The sequence below is a fragment of the Acartia tonsa genome, chromosome 11 (assembly GCF_053477335.1).
Source record: "Acartia tonsa isolate MP-2025a chromosome 11, ASM5347733v1, whole genome shotgun sequence".
Lineage (NCBI taxonomy): Eukaryota > Metazoa > Arthropoda > Copepoda > Calanoida > Acartiidae > Acartia > Acartia tonsa.
The window spans coordinates 4409914-4425549 of record NC_137270.1 but is presented as its reverse complement, the minus strand read 5'-3'; the positions used below and the strand labels follow the sequence as shown (position 1 = coordinate 4425549).

Sequence of the window (15636 nt, the reverse complement as noted above, 5' to 3'; positions counted from 1 at the left end):
GCAGTTTTGATGACAACTAATCTTGTTTATTTTAGATATAAAACAAGCATTTGTCGTGATTTCTCACAATATGGTTGCTGTGTTAGGTAAACAATCATTAAATTTTTACAAAATTATAATGAGTTCAAAGTAAAACTCTGGAATAATACAATATTGATTACGTTAAACAAAATAACTCCACTTGTTGATTGGAATTATTAAAGAAAAAGTTTTAACAACTTAATCAAGATTTTTAAAGTCTCTAAATTTTGTAAGTCGACAAATGAGAGATTTTGTTAAAAGAAATTCAGGGGTGTATATTCTACATGGGATCCCCTGCTGGGGGGGGGGGGGAAATAAAAAATAAGTGGTTGGAGGGGGAAAAAATGTAAAATTAAGAAAACTGAAAACATTTTTTCCATTCCCCCCCCCCCACCCCCCTCCGAGTCCTTGGTGAAAAAAAATTTTAAAACTGTGGTAGAAGGGATAAAATAAATAAAATATAGAGTTCTTTAAATATTTTTCCATTTTCCCCCTACTTGGTGAGAAAAAACTAGGGGGGGAAGAAAAATAAAAAATTTTGAAGCAGAGGGGGAAAAAAAATCTAGTGCAGAATATACACCCATGAAGAAATTTGAGGACTAGTGTAATTAACTGTCGAATATTTTCAAATTCTCCTTCTCTTAATAAGATAAGTAGGCTTTGTTATTTTTTTGCTTATTTTCTACTTGCAATGATATTAAATATTAAATATTATGTTTACCATATTTCAGGGGTCCTAACTGTACGTTTGCCCACTGTACTGAAGAACTGGAATTTCACAGGGCAAATAATAACAATTCAACTACTACAAGAAATAGAATTATAGACAGGTAAAAATAAAAAACAAAGCTACTATATTAATCATTTTGTCTGTTTGTCCGTCCGTCAGTCCGTAACGCTATGGGGAGAAATGTGATTTTCTAGGTTTTTTCGATATATACAGTACACCGACTTTATTTTGGTATATGTGTTAGGTATCGTTTATACCATTAAACAGGAAATAAATATAAAACAATAGGCTATCCATATCCTGGGATAATTCAGTCAGTTTATAGGTTAGTGAGATCTTGACGCTTTAACTAAATAGGTAATGATCCCTTCTTTCATTAATAAAATCTTTCTTGAATATTATTAAACAGTTCTGGATATTGTGTGCTGTTAATTCCAGCCGTTTAAGAGATCTTTTGTGACATATGCACACACATCAACATATCCTGCTACTTTATTTAATCACAAAGGATGAAGATTAGAATTTACGTGGATATTTTCACAGGGAAAAAATGTCGTCAATTTAGGTTGCTAAAATGGACATCATTATTGGTCAGTTCGTTCATCCAGTAGGAGGGGAGGTGGATGGGGTTGGATCCTTATTTAAGCCAGCTACAAGAATATTTTAATTTCAGGTCGACAACAACCACAACGGGAACAGGAGCACCACGACGACCAGGTACAAAACCTGGAGGCATTGAGAAAGGTGAAGGTAAGGGTGTTGTAAATGGATGGATAGGTATAGAATATACGTCGATATTGACAATGCAATGAAAATTTTGTCGTCAATTTAGGTTGCTAATATGAACCTCATTTATTGGTTGTTTGTTCATCCAGTAAGAGGGGAGGTGATGGAATAAAGGACGTGGACGAGGGGTATCGTTATATTAGGCAGCTGGGAGTATCACTTTATTAGTGTACATGAAAAACTGGTGTAATAATTTATCGATTTGTGTAACTTTTCCGGAATTTACACTGGAGGATTTTTCCCCCCGACTTATGTGAAATTCAAGTAATGCAGTTGCATTTATTATATCTTTTGGTGAAAAAACACTTCATTAAAATTTGAACCATTTTGGACAAGTATCATGCTGGCAGACTAATAGGGTCTCCACCATTTGTTCCAGGTAGTTGTTTGGTTAATGCTTCAATAAATATAATTTACTATTAAGGTTGTAACGACCTTGATGATGAGGAATTACCAACTATGGAAACCATTCATTTCCCTACAGGAATTTATCATCATAAAAAAACATTATTATACCTATTATTATATCCTGTTTGATAGTAACAGTATGTTTGTGTGTCTGTTTGTTACGAATGATCTCACTAACAGCTTAAACCGATATAACAGTGAAGCTTCTTAAAGGTCCAGGGAAGGTTTATAGATATAATAGGGGAGGGAATTCTAACCACTCTGGAGAAATCGCCCCTAGAAAAAAAAATATAGTCATACTCTATTTAAAATGTAGGGACGACCTACCTCTCCCTCAAAAAACACAATCTATAGATTGTTAGGAATATAAAATATTTGTAATTTTACTAGACATCTATTAGACAAATTACCATCTGTAAGAATAATTTGAAAAGCTTTTCTACAAAAAAAGTTTTCCTCCGATAAGAATATGAAAAACTATAGGATAATAAAAATATTATTTGATGATGAATATTATTTCCTTAAGGAGCACCTCCATTAAAAATGCCTGTAATGACAAATGGTGGAAAAGGCTTAACACTCAACTTCAATGATCATCAGGTTTTAAAATATTTTAAGTAGCAAAGCTACTTTATAATTTTAAATCTTTGTCCCTTATGGATAGCTTTTTAAGCGTGTTAGAATCATCCTGTTGCTTAAAGCTTTGCAAGAAGTCTCCTATAATAGTTAAGTACCATTTAAAGACCGAAGCGACTCTTAAATCCAATTTCTAGAGAATCCGTACGTCCAGTTAATGTTATTTATTTAGCATAAATATTTACGGAATAAAATAATCCTTTAAGCTTCATTTTTGTACGGGTGATTCCTGCAAGGTTGGGACACATTATTGGTATAATTAAATCCTTTAAAGTTACTAGTGGCTATGCCTCTAGCATATAGGCGCTTTGAATTCGAATGGGGCTAGCCAAAAAAACTGTTAGAATATGGTTAGGTATCTAATTTCTATTTTAGTAGTTCATTAGATTTTAAGCTTCAGACAAAACACTAACAATAATAGGATATTTTATTGTCGTCACTCCAATTTTTTGTGTAAGGATGTTTTCATCCTTGTTTAACCGTAGGTTCAGCAGCTGCCACCAGTGCAAAAGCAAAATGTTGTTATTCCACAGCAACAACAAACAACAGTCCAAGCAGGACAACCACAGGCAAAGATAACTGTTAAAATATGGTTAGGTAGCTAATTTCTTTTTTAGCAGCGAAGCTTTAATTAACTGTCTGTCCGTCCGTCATACATATGTAATGTACCAACATCTAGATTATTCATTTTTTATGTCTTATCTGTCTGCCAGTTATGCTGTAAAAGACACAACACGTATTTTTTTATAGGTTAAGCTCGTGATTTTTTATAATTTTTCCCCTTATTCTCTTTGTTATGACAACTTAACATCTACTCTAAAACTTAATTTGTCCGTTTGTCCATTCCTCGAACTCCAAGAAATAAGTTTAAGCAATATCATCCTGTAAGATTATTTTACAACTAGGGAAATTTTTATCAAAAAAACTATCTTGTTCTTAGTTTATCTTCTAAACAAAATTATGCTACAATTAAAGAAAAGAATAACATATTTAGAGGGAACTGGTATTTTTAGGCTGGCAAAGAAGTTGAATTCTATTAGTTTTTTCACTGATAAAATAGATGCAATCTTGCCAGTGCCTGACCTTTTATCTACAGTTAATTTTGAAAAAAGGCAAATAAACCGCAACAACAACAGTATGCTGTTATAGCCGCTGTACAGCCACAACAAGCAACTGCTATGCGCTCAGCAACACCTCAACAGCTGATGGCGGCTGTTGCAGCTCAACAGGTTGTAGCTGTTGCGGCTACTCCACAACAACAACAGCAAATGCAGATTCAAGCTGCTTCAACACAGCAGCTGCAAGCTGTCGCAGCTGCGCATCAACAGGTAATTAAAAGGCCATAAAATTTGTTTAGACAAAAGATGAAATCATGACCAATTTACCTATTTATAATTTAATATTTTTTAAAAATTTAATTATGTTTTACTTAAATTTTGTATTCATTAGTCTCCAGATAACTTTTTAAGTTGTACCTAAATTCCCTAGAACTATAGGTACTTTCATTTAGATGATTGGTGGAGCACAATTGCTGGGACCTGGAGGTCCCCAGGATGTAATGGTGATCAACCAGGCTGGGGCTCCAGCCCAAGTTCAACCCTCTCAAGTTGTTGCTATGCAACAGCCAACGAATGTCTTAGGCAAGGATATAGTGAAAATATTTTATTGGCATCTTTTACCATTGATTTTTTAAAAAATACTTTGGTAACCGCTGGACCGACAAGGTTTTTGCTTCATAGGGAATATAGTTTTAAGCTATTTTCCTGGTGGATGGGTTACCCAACCCCATTGAAAAAAATCTATCCTTTCCCAAATTATAAAAGTTCTTCAAATTCAATGAGCATACTACGAAATACCTATTATTTTCTTTTCTAATCAAGATCACTAAATCCCTTGATATAGGAGCCGCTGATATTGCTCATATGCAAGCTGTGGCCGCTGTCAATCACCAAATTGTCGTGGCCCAAGCTGCCATAGCAAATAATCAACAGCAGGCAGCTGCTAACGCAGTTGCGCAGCAACAAATTGAACAGCTTCAACAACAAGTAGCAGTTGCTGCTGCTAATGATCAACAACAACAGCAGCTGTCAAAAATGACAAATACAGCAATGTCCCAAATTGGTTTGGGCAGTCAGCAGCAGCCATCGGCAGCTGCTGTGAGCCGCGCCCACATGGAAGCTGCCGTGGCCCAGGGCCAGATGAATATTGCTCATAGTCTGGCCCAGGCCCAGGCAGCTGCTCAGTCTGGAATGCCGGTAACACCTGTTCTGCAGGTACAACAGGTACAATCTTTATCATGGCTTCCTAGAGGTCCTTATTCTAACAATTTATTACATTTCTTCATCAAAATACCAAATCTTACAGTTACATTTCTTGTGTTTAAAGAGTTCTGCATTGGATACAAAATCAACTCTATAATTGTACTTGTCCATAAAGGCCTGTTTTAAATGCTTGACCCCCCTGTATTTAACTAGATACATCACGGAAAACATGCAGGGCAAGAAATGACAATTCTTCCCCACTACTCTCTTGTAGGCCGCTTACAAGAGGTATTGTACAGTTTTATCAATTAGGTATCTTTCTTGAAAAGATATCCTCTCTACTAACAAGATCAAATCATTATCACATACTGGCATTCCTGTTTTTCTTCAAAAGCTTTTAGTTTTAATTTCAAATTAATTTTAAATGGATACTTCTATGTAAATGATTTAGTTTTTTTTCTATTGAGTTTTCTGTTGACTAATTAAACATATATTTTTTGAGTTAATCTTTTGTTTATAAAATACCGAGGACGTCCAAGTTTTTTTTTGCGGGGGCTTAGTGTAGCGAATAATTTTTACTTTCCCCTTAATTTTTAACCTGTGGGGTAAAATTGATGGAAGAAGGAGGGAGAATTTGTTAAAAGCTTTCTTCTCAATTTTTTTTTATGGAGGTTGTAAAGCCCCTCTAATGTTTAATCTGATATAAAATTACCCAATTTCTAATTGTAAAATCCAAGAACCAATTATGGCGCGAAGCAGCCAAACTTTTTTAATGGCACTCTATTGCGTGCAAATTGAATACCAAACTTGGGGAGGGGTCAAAATCTAAGTAATAGTTTTGAAATATTTTGGGGTAAACTCCCCCCCCCCCCCCTGGGTGGACGTTCTTGTATAATAAAAATACAATAAAGATGCAAGGCCTAACCATATCAAATAATACTAGCCTTTTATTTATATGAAAACTTAATTTTCATAGTTCTTAGGTATACACAAAATTATATTATTGCTTTGAATTAAAATCAGAAAATCACCACTAATACCGAACCTATAGAATTAAACTATTGTCCCTCGGCCATGGAATGCCAGATAATTAGATGAAAACCTTTCTGATTTGGGTTATTAAAAATTCAGGGGTGTATAATATATATTCTGCACAAGATTCATTTTTTCCCCGGCTGCAATATTTCATTCCCCCCCTCCCTAGTTTTTTCTCTAATGAGGGGTTTTAGCAGGGGAATCCACGAAGAATATACACCCCGGTAAACATTTCTAAATTAGGTAGGCTTAAATTAAGTTTCTTAAATATTAGATGTAATTTTATGGATGGGGAAAAAATCTAATTATCTGGCATCCCTGTCCTACCCACTGACCCACGGATCTTATGTACTGTACAGGTGCCGCCCGGAGGTGTCATGACCATCCCAACCCAGCGTGCCATGCCTCTGCCCCTGCAGCAGCAGACACAGCACACATCGGTCATGGCGCAGATACAGGTTTGCAAACTCACAGAAAATAAATCCGCCAAATGTTTTTTTGTGCGCCGTTTTAACACTGTTTTGTCATTCATGCGCGACTCAAATGTCACCGTTATATGAGAGGCCCTAACTAAGGGGGATATGCACGAACAAGAGCAAGGTGATTTAAGAACATTCCAATAATAATTTGAAGCATATTTGTAATGCATAGGTATATTACGAAAAGTTTCACTACGATTTTATAGAAAAATGTTCAGTTATTTTGTCGTTCTAGCATCAGATTATTATATCAGGGAAGCTACCCTAGTGTAATTTCAAAAATATACTGAAAGTTGCATTTGTCAATTGCTCTTGATCATGCATTTTCCCCTTAAAACATGTAATAATCTTTTTGGATAGTTAGGATATAAAATAAAAAATACCTACATGTTACTAATGTTATCATTTTTCATATTCACTTGATTTTATTTGTTAAGGTGCATTTATTTAGGGTAGAGAGAGATGGTTACATAAGAAATTCACTTACACGGGATTCCAGCCTAATATTATATATCAAACAACATTCTTTAAACTGGTGTACTTTTTTTTTTACTTTGCAAAGCAAATGGGTAGAAATTATAACAAATAACAATAAATTGCAGTATTAACATTCAATGATAAAATTTTAGTCAAGCCCTTTTATCAATTTTAGCTTTCTTAACTGTTTCTTAATGTACGGATACTTGTGTTTTTTTTTTACAGTAATTTTACATTAATCCTGATTTCCTTTATATAACACTAACTCTTAATTTTTAAAGCACAAAGACCTAACTTACTCATCTAAACAATGGCCATGAGTAATTGTTGCAATCTCGTGTGGGTGAATTTCTAAGTACCTACCTAACTAAGAAATAAAGATATTATTCCAAAATTGGATTAATTTTAGATGCAAAATCCAACAGTATCTGGTCAGCAGCAAATAACAGCCTCTAAGATCAGCCACACAGCCGCAGGACAGATGTTTACAGCAGCTGATGGGTCAGGACAGCAGCATATGATGATGATACCTGCTGCTGGAACACAGGTATGCAGCTGCTCAACCCTTTAAAGGGATGGGGGCGGATGTTTGGCCCTATACCCATTTTTTTTATTTTAAGAAGAAGAAAAAAAGAATGACAACATGTATAAGAAGCGAAGCACAAAAAATAGACTAAAGCACAAACAGACAAAGTGAGTTATAGAGCAGTTGTTCAGTATTCATAAATAAAATCAAAGAGGAATAATACTCAATAAATCACATTTCCTCATTGACCATACGTGCTTGACGAATTAAGCGAATTATAAAGTAAAATCTTTAGTTGGGTGTTGAATTTTTTCTAGGTAATTTCTCTCGGGATAGCTGAGTTACCCTTTCTTAAAATAACTATAAACCTTCCCAAGGCATATAAGAAGAATAACTGTTAAAGAGAGCAAAATTATATTGCTACAACAGTTAGCTATATCTTCTTTATGAGAACACAGACAGATAAACATATGCGATAGAACTTTATTAATTTTTCACTATGTTTTTAGATGTCCCCCATTGTGGACGCAAATGGAGCCCCAGTTATTGATATAGCAACAGGTAACAGATTTAAAACACTGCATAATCATATACATAACCTTATTAAACTTTGTCAGTAAATCCTACCAAATGACTGTCTAACTATTTAATATATAGATGCGCTTTTATTCAGTCGGACTGACCCACTACACAAAACATAAGTTTTAAAATTTGGGGGGAATTGATGATTTTTTTCCTGGGGCCTAATGGAAGCAGGATTTATAATGAAAGAGTGCTATATCGGTTAAGTGGCTAGCGAGATCTTTTTGGCAACTATTGGCCGCCCATACACCAGTTATAGCTGCCCCTCCCATTCAGCTGGCTGTTTTCTATTAAAGATTTATCGGTCCAGCTGTTAGCGGGATCTTTTGATACAAACACAGTCAGACAGACAGACATAAACTTGTCAACTAAATAAAATGTCATTCATAACATAATTTTGTGTAGGACAACAACTATTGGCAGCCCATACACCTGTTATAGCTGCCCCTCCCATTCAGCTGGCTGATGGTACTATTGTACAGAATGCAGCTCCTATACCGGTCCAGGTAGGCAACACATTTCTCATCTTTTCATTTATCATTCTAGGGAGGGAGGGGACATTGGACTGTAAATTACACTGGTAACCAATAATAACCTTGTTATATTCTTTTCTTTTATTTAATCTTGATTGTTTGGATTTTAGTAGTGCTTAAACTTTTCAACCAAAAATTTCAAACTATATATTGGATACGTACATTAATTTACCGTCCATTGTTTAATCACTTAAGAATTGAATTCTGCTTTTAAGGGAAGTGCCACCTCTAGAAATTTTATTTGCCTTCATCTTTTTTCACCACTTTCATTTCATGATAATACAGAAATTAAGAGAAAATGGGAGGGTGGGAGAGGATTGCCCTACCCCCCCCCCCCTCTGCTTACACCACTCATAATATGTAGGAATTTAAAGGGATAGGACAATGTAAGAAATATTGGGTATAGTCCCTTTCGTGGCAACGCTCCTTAAGGGGCGTTTCTTCGGGTTTTTTTCACAGTAGCTTTTCTCCTATTTCAAGCCGCTGCGGGGCCAATTGCTTAACCCTGTGGGGCAATCACCTAACTCAATATAACCTAACCTAACCTAAAATAAACTATCAAAAGCCATTTTACAAATACGACGAATCGCCCCTTAAGGGGCGTTGCCACGAAAGGGACTATTCCCGAAATATTGAATGACATAATTACTTAAGTAACCATTAAGATATATAAGTTTTCCGGAATTTTAATGTTAGGGGGAGATTTGAAATCTGAATCAAATTTTAAGGATTTTTTATGAAATTCGTTTTTTGTATAATTCTTTATCTAAAAGCGGAAATGCATTTTAAGTTAATTAATTTTGACCAATAGGATAGGTGGATTTTAAACTACCTGCGCTCTAATTGGTTGAATGATGTACGCCATCCAATCAGAAAGCAGATTTTTTAAATCCACCAATCACAGATGCCAAAAAAAATTAACTTAAATTGCATTTCCGCTTTTAGATAAAGAATTATAGAAAAAACGAATTTTATAAAAAATCCTCAAAATTTGATGCAGATTTCAAATCTCCCCCTAACTTTAAAATTCCGGAAAACTTATATATCTTAGTAACCATTCTGTAGATTAAGATTATTGTCGGAAAGTATAAACTCTACTGGTTTGTACACCCCAATCAAGATCCAATAAAAGTCCCTAAAGTTTTTCTTAAGTTGCTGGATTTCCCCCTTCTCTCTCCACAGCTCTTATTCTATAAGCTTTTACATTATGAAACAGAAATCACTTTATTAACATTGATAAATCATCCGTTTCTTTACGAACTTAAGTCCACTTGATTGTGTTAATTTTTGTGAAACCTTTTTAATAAAAATCATCTATCATGATTCATTTTCTTAAAACATTAGAAAACTTTCAAATGAAAAAGTAATATGTTGAAGAGAAGGCCTTTTACAATTTAATGCCCATACTTCACTATAGGCAATAAAGAGATAGTTTCATGAAGTGCATTTTTAGAAAAATAATTTAAAGGAAAAGTTACAAGTATAACATCTAACATATATAATTTTTTATCACAATAACAAACTGATCAATTTTGCACCACTAAAATAGTCATCATGCTGTTTTTGTGAAAACAGGACAGCCATTTATGTTGCATATATCCAAAAAACATGATTTTGCAGTCTTGATATTTTTAAAACTACCTGGTAGAAAAATGAAATTCTTTCGAATATATATTCTGTAGATGTACTTTAAACTATTGAACAGAAAAAATATGTAGTTCACTAAATTCAAGTTAAAATGCACTTCGTGCGACTACCCCTTTCTTTTATTTTTTCTATGTGACAAACTTGAAAAGCTAGGATAAACTGCCATATTTCATATATACCATTATTTATAAGCATTATCATTTTCTAATATTACTTCATTATGCAAGGAATACCTAAGACAATTTAAATCATTCATTCAGTAATTTTTCTTTCTACTTGTTCATCATTCATAAATCTTCTCATATTCAGGACGTCCAAGCTTTTTATTATGAAAGGGGGTAAAATAATGATTTCAAAGATTTGTGGAGGGGGGGGGGTAATCTAATGTATTTTTAAAAAATTTTAGGGGGTATGATAAAAGATTTCAAAGTTTGAGGTGGGTAAACACCCCTTTACCCCCACCCTTGGACGTCTATGCTCATATTGAATTGACCATTTTCATCATTTACATATTATTGGCCATATTATATTACAGTTTTGGCATGATACAGTGCATGGTTTTTTGCAAAATGCTTTATCTTTTCCATGGTTGTCACTTTTTACGCACTTTTTTGTGCTTAATTTGTTTATTGCACTTTGCTAAAGTAGTTTTCAAAATTTGTATAAAAATATTGTCCTTGTGCAATAATATTCATATTAGTAGGAAAAGGGGATTGGGGTGGCAACCTTCCATTTTTAAATTCACTCTCCCAAAATCAAGGATGTCCAAGCTTTTTAATTTTTTTTTTTTGGGAGGGGGGTAATCTTTATATCATAGAGGCAAGGACGTCCAAGCTTTTTCAATTGGGGGGGAGGGGAATTAAAAATCAAAAATTCATGCCCAAAATAGCAACATTCTCAGGCTTCACTGTAAAGGAGAACCTTATTGGTTCAGTGGCAAGATCCATAGGTACACACAGACAGACAGACACAAATTGGGACCTTATGAGACAAAATAAATAAGATGTACTCATTACACGTCAAAATTTCAGTAGGGTTTTGGTGTTATCCATCAAGCTAATGTAGCGATAAATATTTAAGTTTGACACTACAAAATCTTCAGAAAATCTAGACATAAATATTTCTCTTGGCTCTACTGATATATTTCAAAGGTTTTTGTTAATCACCTCTTTTCCAATCCACCCCCTTCTTTGGATGTCCCTGTCCCCATCCCCCCCCCGGCCCCCACCCCCTCCTCCTTTTGTGATATAAAAAAAATAGTGTCACAGCTATGATATGTTTTGTATTAGTCCGCTGAGTTGCTGGGGCCAGTAGGTGCGCAGGCAACCCAACTCCATCCTTCAGGCATACACACCCTCCAGCCCACACCCAGTCTTCAGGTACTGCACACACCATAGTAAGGGGACCCCGTTTTCGTGACCTAGGGTCGGGGGTGCATTTTTTCCAACCGAGTTAAATTTCGACTCCCCGCCACCTCTTTTTATTTCTTTCCCCGATTTATTAAGTAAAATAACCTAAATTTGCTTGTTTCAAATTAGGGGGGGTTGTAAATTAGGGAAAATTCACACCCCTACCTAGAGATGAAAAGTTTGTCATCTTCGAGTAGTGAATTGAATTCCCCTTTACTTATTGAACTTAAAAGATTTGAATAGTAAAAGTATGACAAAATATGATAAATATTAGGTACCTAACTTTATTAAGTTCAAATGATGGATAAAATTAAAAATTTATATGTAAAAAAGTAAAGTTTGGATTAACTTTTTTAAGATGCCAATTTCCTTAATCTCTTTTTCTTAAATGGTCCCTTTTAAACCAAAAAAATCAAATATCTCTAAACAACAAAAGAGCATGTTAGACAGAGGTTTAGAAAAGAATATGTTTTTATAAATTAAAACAGAATAATTTAAAATCCTATAATAAATTGGTTTCTTTAAGAAGGGATTCAATATTTTAAAAATACATGTGTTCTTAAACAAATAGATTTAAACGGGGTCTTTCTTATCTAATAAACATTTTTAAGAAGGAGGGCGGATGTATTACTCTTGAAACTATATGCATAAGTAAGGGAAACCCTAGTTCTGTAACTTTTGATTTTGATGAGTTTCTTTGTGTGTTGATTTATAAAAAGTGGCACATCCGCCTCCCCTATTAATAAACTTTAATTTAATGGATGTTTTTATTGGTAATAAAGTACATTGTGACAAAAATTACAAATAGCTTTTTTTGTTCATTTTTAGATCTTCATATTTTTTATTTTTTAGCCATGTAATTTTTTATTGTTAAATACTTCATTATATTTTTGCTTAAAAGAAACATAGTTAGCTTTGAATATTTGCTTTTTTATCATTTCTCTACTATGGAATATCATAATCAAACACATGACATTTGTTTTGTTTCTAAATTAAATTCATGCAGTTTATCTATATTCTTTTTTATAATCATCATTTTTTTAAGGAATCATATTTTTGATTTAATCTTATACATATACTTTTATCATTTGTCATATAATCACAAAATGTCTGTTTATCATATCATTTAGCTTTTAATAAGTATCTAATCAGTAATAAAAGAAATTTTCTCATAATATAGTAACAGGATCTCTGTCTGAGTGTTCCGAAAAATCTCGCCAACCGATATCATTCTCCTTTACGGGATAGCTTTTCATAGGTCCTTTTGTAAACAGCTGATCAAAAAATGAAAAAAAGTACTTGTCCCTACATACATCTAGGGGCGTAGTCGCTAGAATAATATAAAGTAGTAAAGAGTTTTTTTGGTGGAAGCAAAATATCTCAAAAAGCTGTACATTTCAGGAAAGTCTAATAAATGTATTGGGTTTTTTTTTCTGACCACCCCGCCCTCCCTTAGAGCAAGCTGTGTTATTATTACATATTAGCCTCCTTGATTGTAGCGCTACTACTCTACAACTAGAGTAGTTTAGTTGACCCGTCTGTCTGTGATGAAGCAAAAAGAATCGATTATTTATTGTGTTATTACAACTATTTGAAGACTCACATTATAAATCCATATGAAACTAATATTTTCAATGATTTATTAAAAGGACTCTCCACAGAAAAATCAACTTTTGATTTTTGAAAATTTAACCTGAAATTATTATTCTCTGTTCAATTTTAGGCATTTTTTGTTTTTGTGGCATCGCGATCGAAGCCCTTTGAAAATTTTGTCCGCCGCCTATTTGTACTACCGCTAAAACAATATATTCTACACTTTACCTCCACTCAATAAATGTTCGCCGCTAAAGAACATTTTCTCCATTCCAGAGATTTAACTCGCCGACCCTTATTCATTCTCATACGCAATATTCTCTCCCCTCATTACAATTCATGCTACAAATGAAAAAATAAGACAACGTAGCTTGGAGAAGTAGAGAAAAGGCCTAGAACCTGTAAGAAGCTTCACTGCAAAGGGTAACCATATTGGTTCAGTTATTAGTAAGATACTTTATTACACATTGCACAGACAAACAACCTGCTACTTTTATATAAGGATAGAAGTTTACAATGCTATTAAATCTACTCATCATATCAAGGATGACAACATCCATAAAAGTGAAGATCGAAAAGCAAAACGATGGAAGGACAAAAGAGCAATAACTCTTGTAGAGTGTTAGAACTTGAACAGCAGGACATTGATTTCTAAGTCTAAACACAATTGTACATAAATTTGTTACAAAACTGCGTAAATTTAGGAAACAGTAGGGACATTCTTTCATTTGGATTCATTAGGATTTGATTATAGAGACACCTCGCTTATAATACTGTGCCTTGTTGTCATTATTCCAAAAACCAGATGAATAGGATAATCATACTATATAAAAAATGTCAAAATGTTAAAAATCAGCAGATTTTAAATGGACGTACATACTTTCTGATTATCGAGTTTCTATGCTTTCTAAATGATACCCAACTGTTAGAGGAATCATAAGGCAAAATCGATAGGACTATTCTAACATGTCTTTTTTAATAATTAAATAATATCCAACAATGACTAAACAATACTAATATTTTTGTAGAAATAAATTGAAGAGTTTGGACAGGGATCTAATGTGATAAGATAATGGACGAAAAATGTATTACATCCCTAATGATAATAAATAAGATTACTCCTTCCAAAGATTAAAATTATTGGTTGAAAAATTTCTCAGTCCCCTTTCCAATGACAATAAAACAACAAGGATGACAATATTCATAAAAGCGAAGCTCTGAAAGGGTAGGACAAACGAACATTAACACTTGTAACTGAATAATTAGAATATAAATGTATAAAATTATAAACAAAATTTAAGTAAATTCGTTGAAAAACTACGCTAATACAGGATAATATTTAAGGACATACTTACATTTTTAGGAATTGAGTATAGAGATGCTTTGCTTATAACAATGTACTTTGTTGTCCTAGGAATCAGTATTCCAAAAATTAGATCAATCGAATGATTCTACCATATAAAAACTTGTTGTTAAAAAAAGTTAAAATTCAACTTGTTTAAAATGGACGTACGGACAATCTAACGATTATAGAGTTGCTACGTAACTATCTACTACTAACTATCGTACCTAACTACTACAGGATTCACCATGCAAATCGATAGGACAATTCTAACATGCCAGACGGACGGACGGACCGACCCTAATTATAGAAAAGCTTCGCTTAAAAAAAAACATAGTAGGCTAATAGTCATAAAATAAACAGTTTATCGCTACTGCTATACGCAACCATCTTTATTATACAAAAATAGTTATTTATCGCGTCGTATTATAGACAGCTTTCCGTGGATATTAAAAGGTCCGGCCTAACAATACGGGTATTATTTTAATGATATCTTAATTTGATATTCGTGGAAAATTGTCTGTAATACTTACATTTTTAGGACTTAAGTATAGAGATGCTTTGTTGTCCTAGAAATCAGTATTCGAAAAATCTGATCAATCGAATGATTTTATCATATAAAAACTTGTTGTTAAAAAGGTTAAATCAACATGTTTAAAATGGACGTACGGACTTTCTGGTAACGATTATAGAGTTGTTACGCTTTCTAAATTGTACCTAACTACTACAGGAATCACCATGCAGAGTTTGAAATTGATAGGACAACTAGCATGCCTAAGTTAACGAAAAGAGCTAACCGTTATGGACTGACGGACTGACCGACCCTAATTATAGAATGGCTTCGCTTTAAAAAAATATTTATTAGATTATTTCCAGACTTGTTGGCTAATACAAAATTTGTAAAAAGGGGGGGGGGGGGTATTAATGCAACCATCTCGTAATCAATATGTAAATGGCACTTAGAATTGAAATTTTGATCTGAAAATTTGCATAAGTAATCCTTGGTAGGTCTATTTTCCCTAAATTGAACAAAAAGTTGAAAAAGTAATGGCGAATGGCTGGCAGCTGGCAGCTCAGCCTTTTAGCTGTTTTTTTCTTATTTTCAGGATAAATTTATCATTAATTATGTAGGAATCAACTAGGGTAGCATGGGGTTATTCTGGTCATTTTT

The 15636-nt window shown here is 33.7% G+C and overlaps 1 protein-coding gene across 27 annotated transcripts in view; it reads left to right on the top strand.

Annotated features, from left to right (window-relative positions):
• The window catches only part of roq (RING finger and CCCH-type zinc finger domain-containing protein roquin), a 43303-nt gene that overhangs the window by 10305 nt on the left and 17362 nt on the right, over positions 1-15636 (top strand). For 20 of the 27 annotated variants that reach the window (XR_013883742.1, XR_013883741.1, XR_013883739.1 and 17 more), the window contains exons 16-30: positions 36-86; positions 753-851; positions 1425-1501; positions 1962-2023; positions 2474-2545; positions 3067-3150; positions 3694-3909; positions 4092-4221; positions 4484-4863; positions 5056-5130; positions 6237-6335; positions 7243-7380; positions 7869-7920; positions 8347-8447; positions 11411-11500. Coding sequence is in view for 9 of the 27 variants with exons in the window: in XM_080176109.1 (XP_080032235.1) it covers positions 36-86; positions 753-851; positions 1425-1501; positions 1962-2023; positions 2474-2545; positions 3067-3150; positions 3694-3909; positions 4092-4221; positions 4484-4863; positions 5056-5130; positions 6237-6335; positions 7243-7380; positions 7869-7920; positions 8347-8447; positions 11411-11500 (1726 nt within the window). In the remaining 18 variants the exon portion in view is untranslated. The remainder of the gene's footprint in view (positions 1-35; positions 87-752; positions 852-1424; positions 1502-1961; positions 2024-2473; positions 2546-3066; positions 3151-3693; positions 3910-4091; positions 4222-4483; positions 4864-5055; positions 5131-6236; positions 6336-7242; positions 7381-7868; positions 7921-8346; positions 8448-11410; positions 11501-15636) is intronic. The other 7 variants (XM_080176110.1, XM_080176112.1, XM_080176111.1 and 4 more) reach the window with 7 other exon arrangements.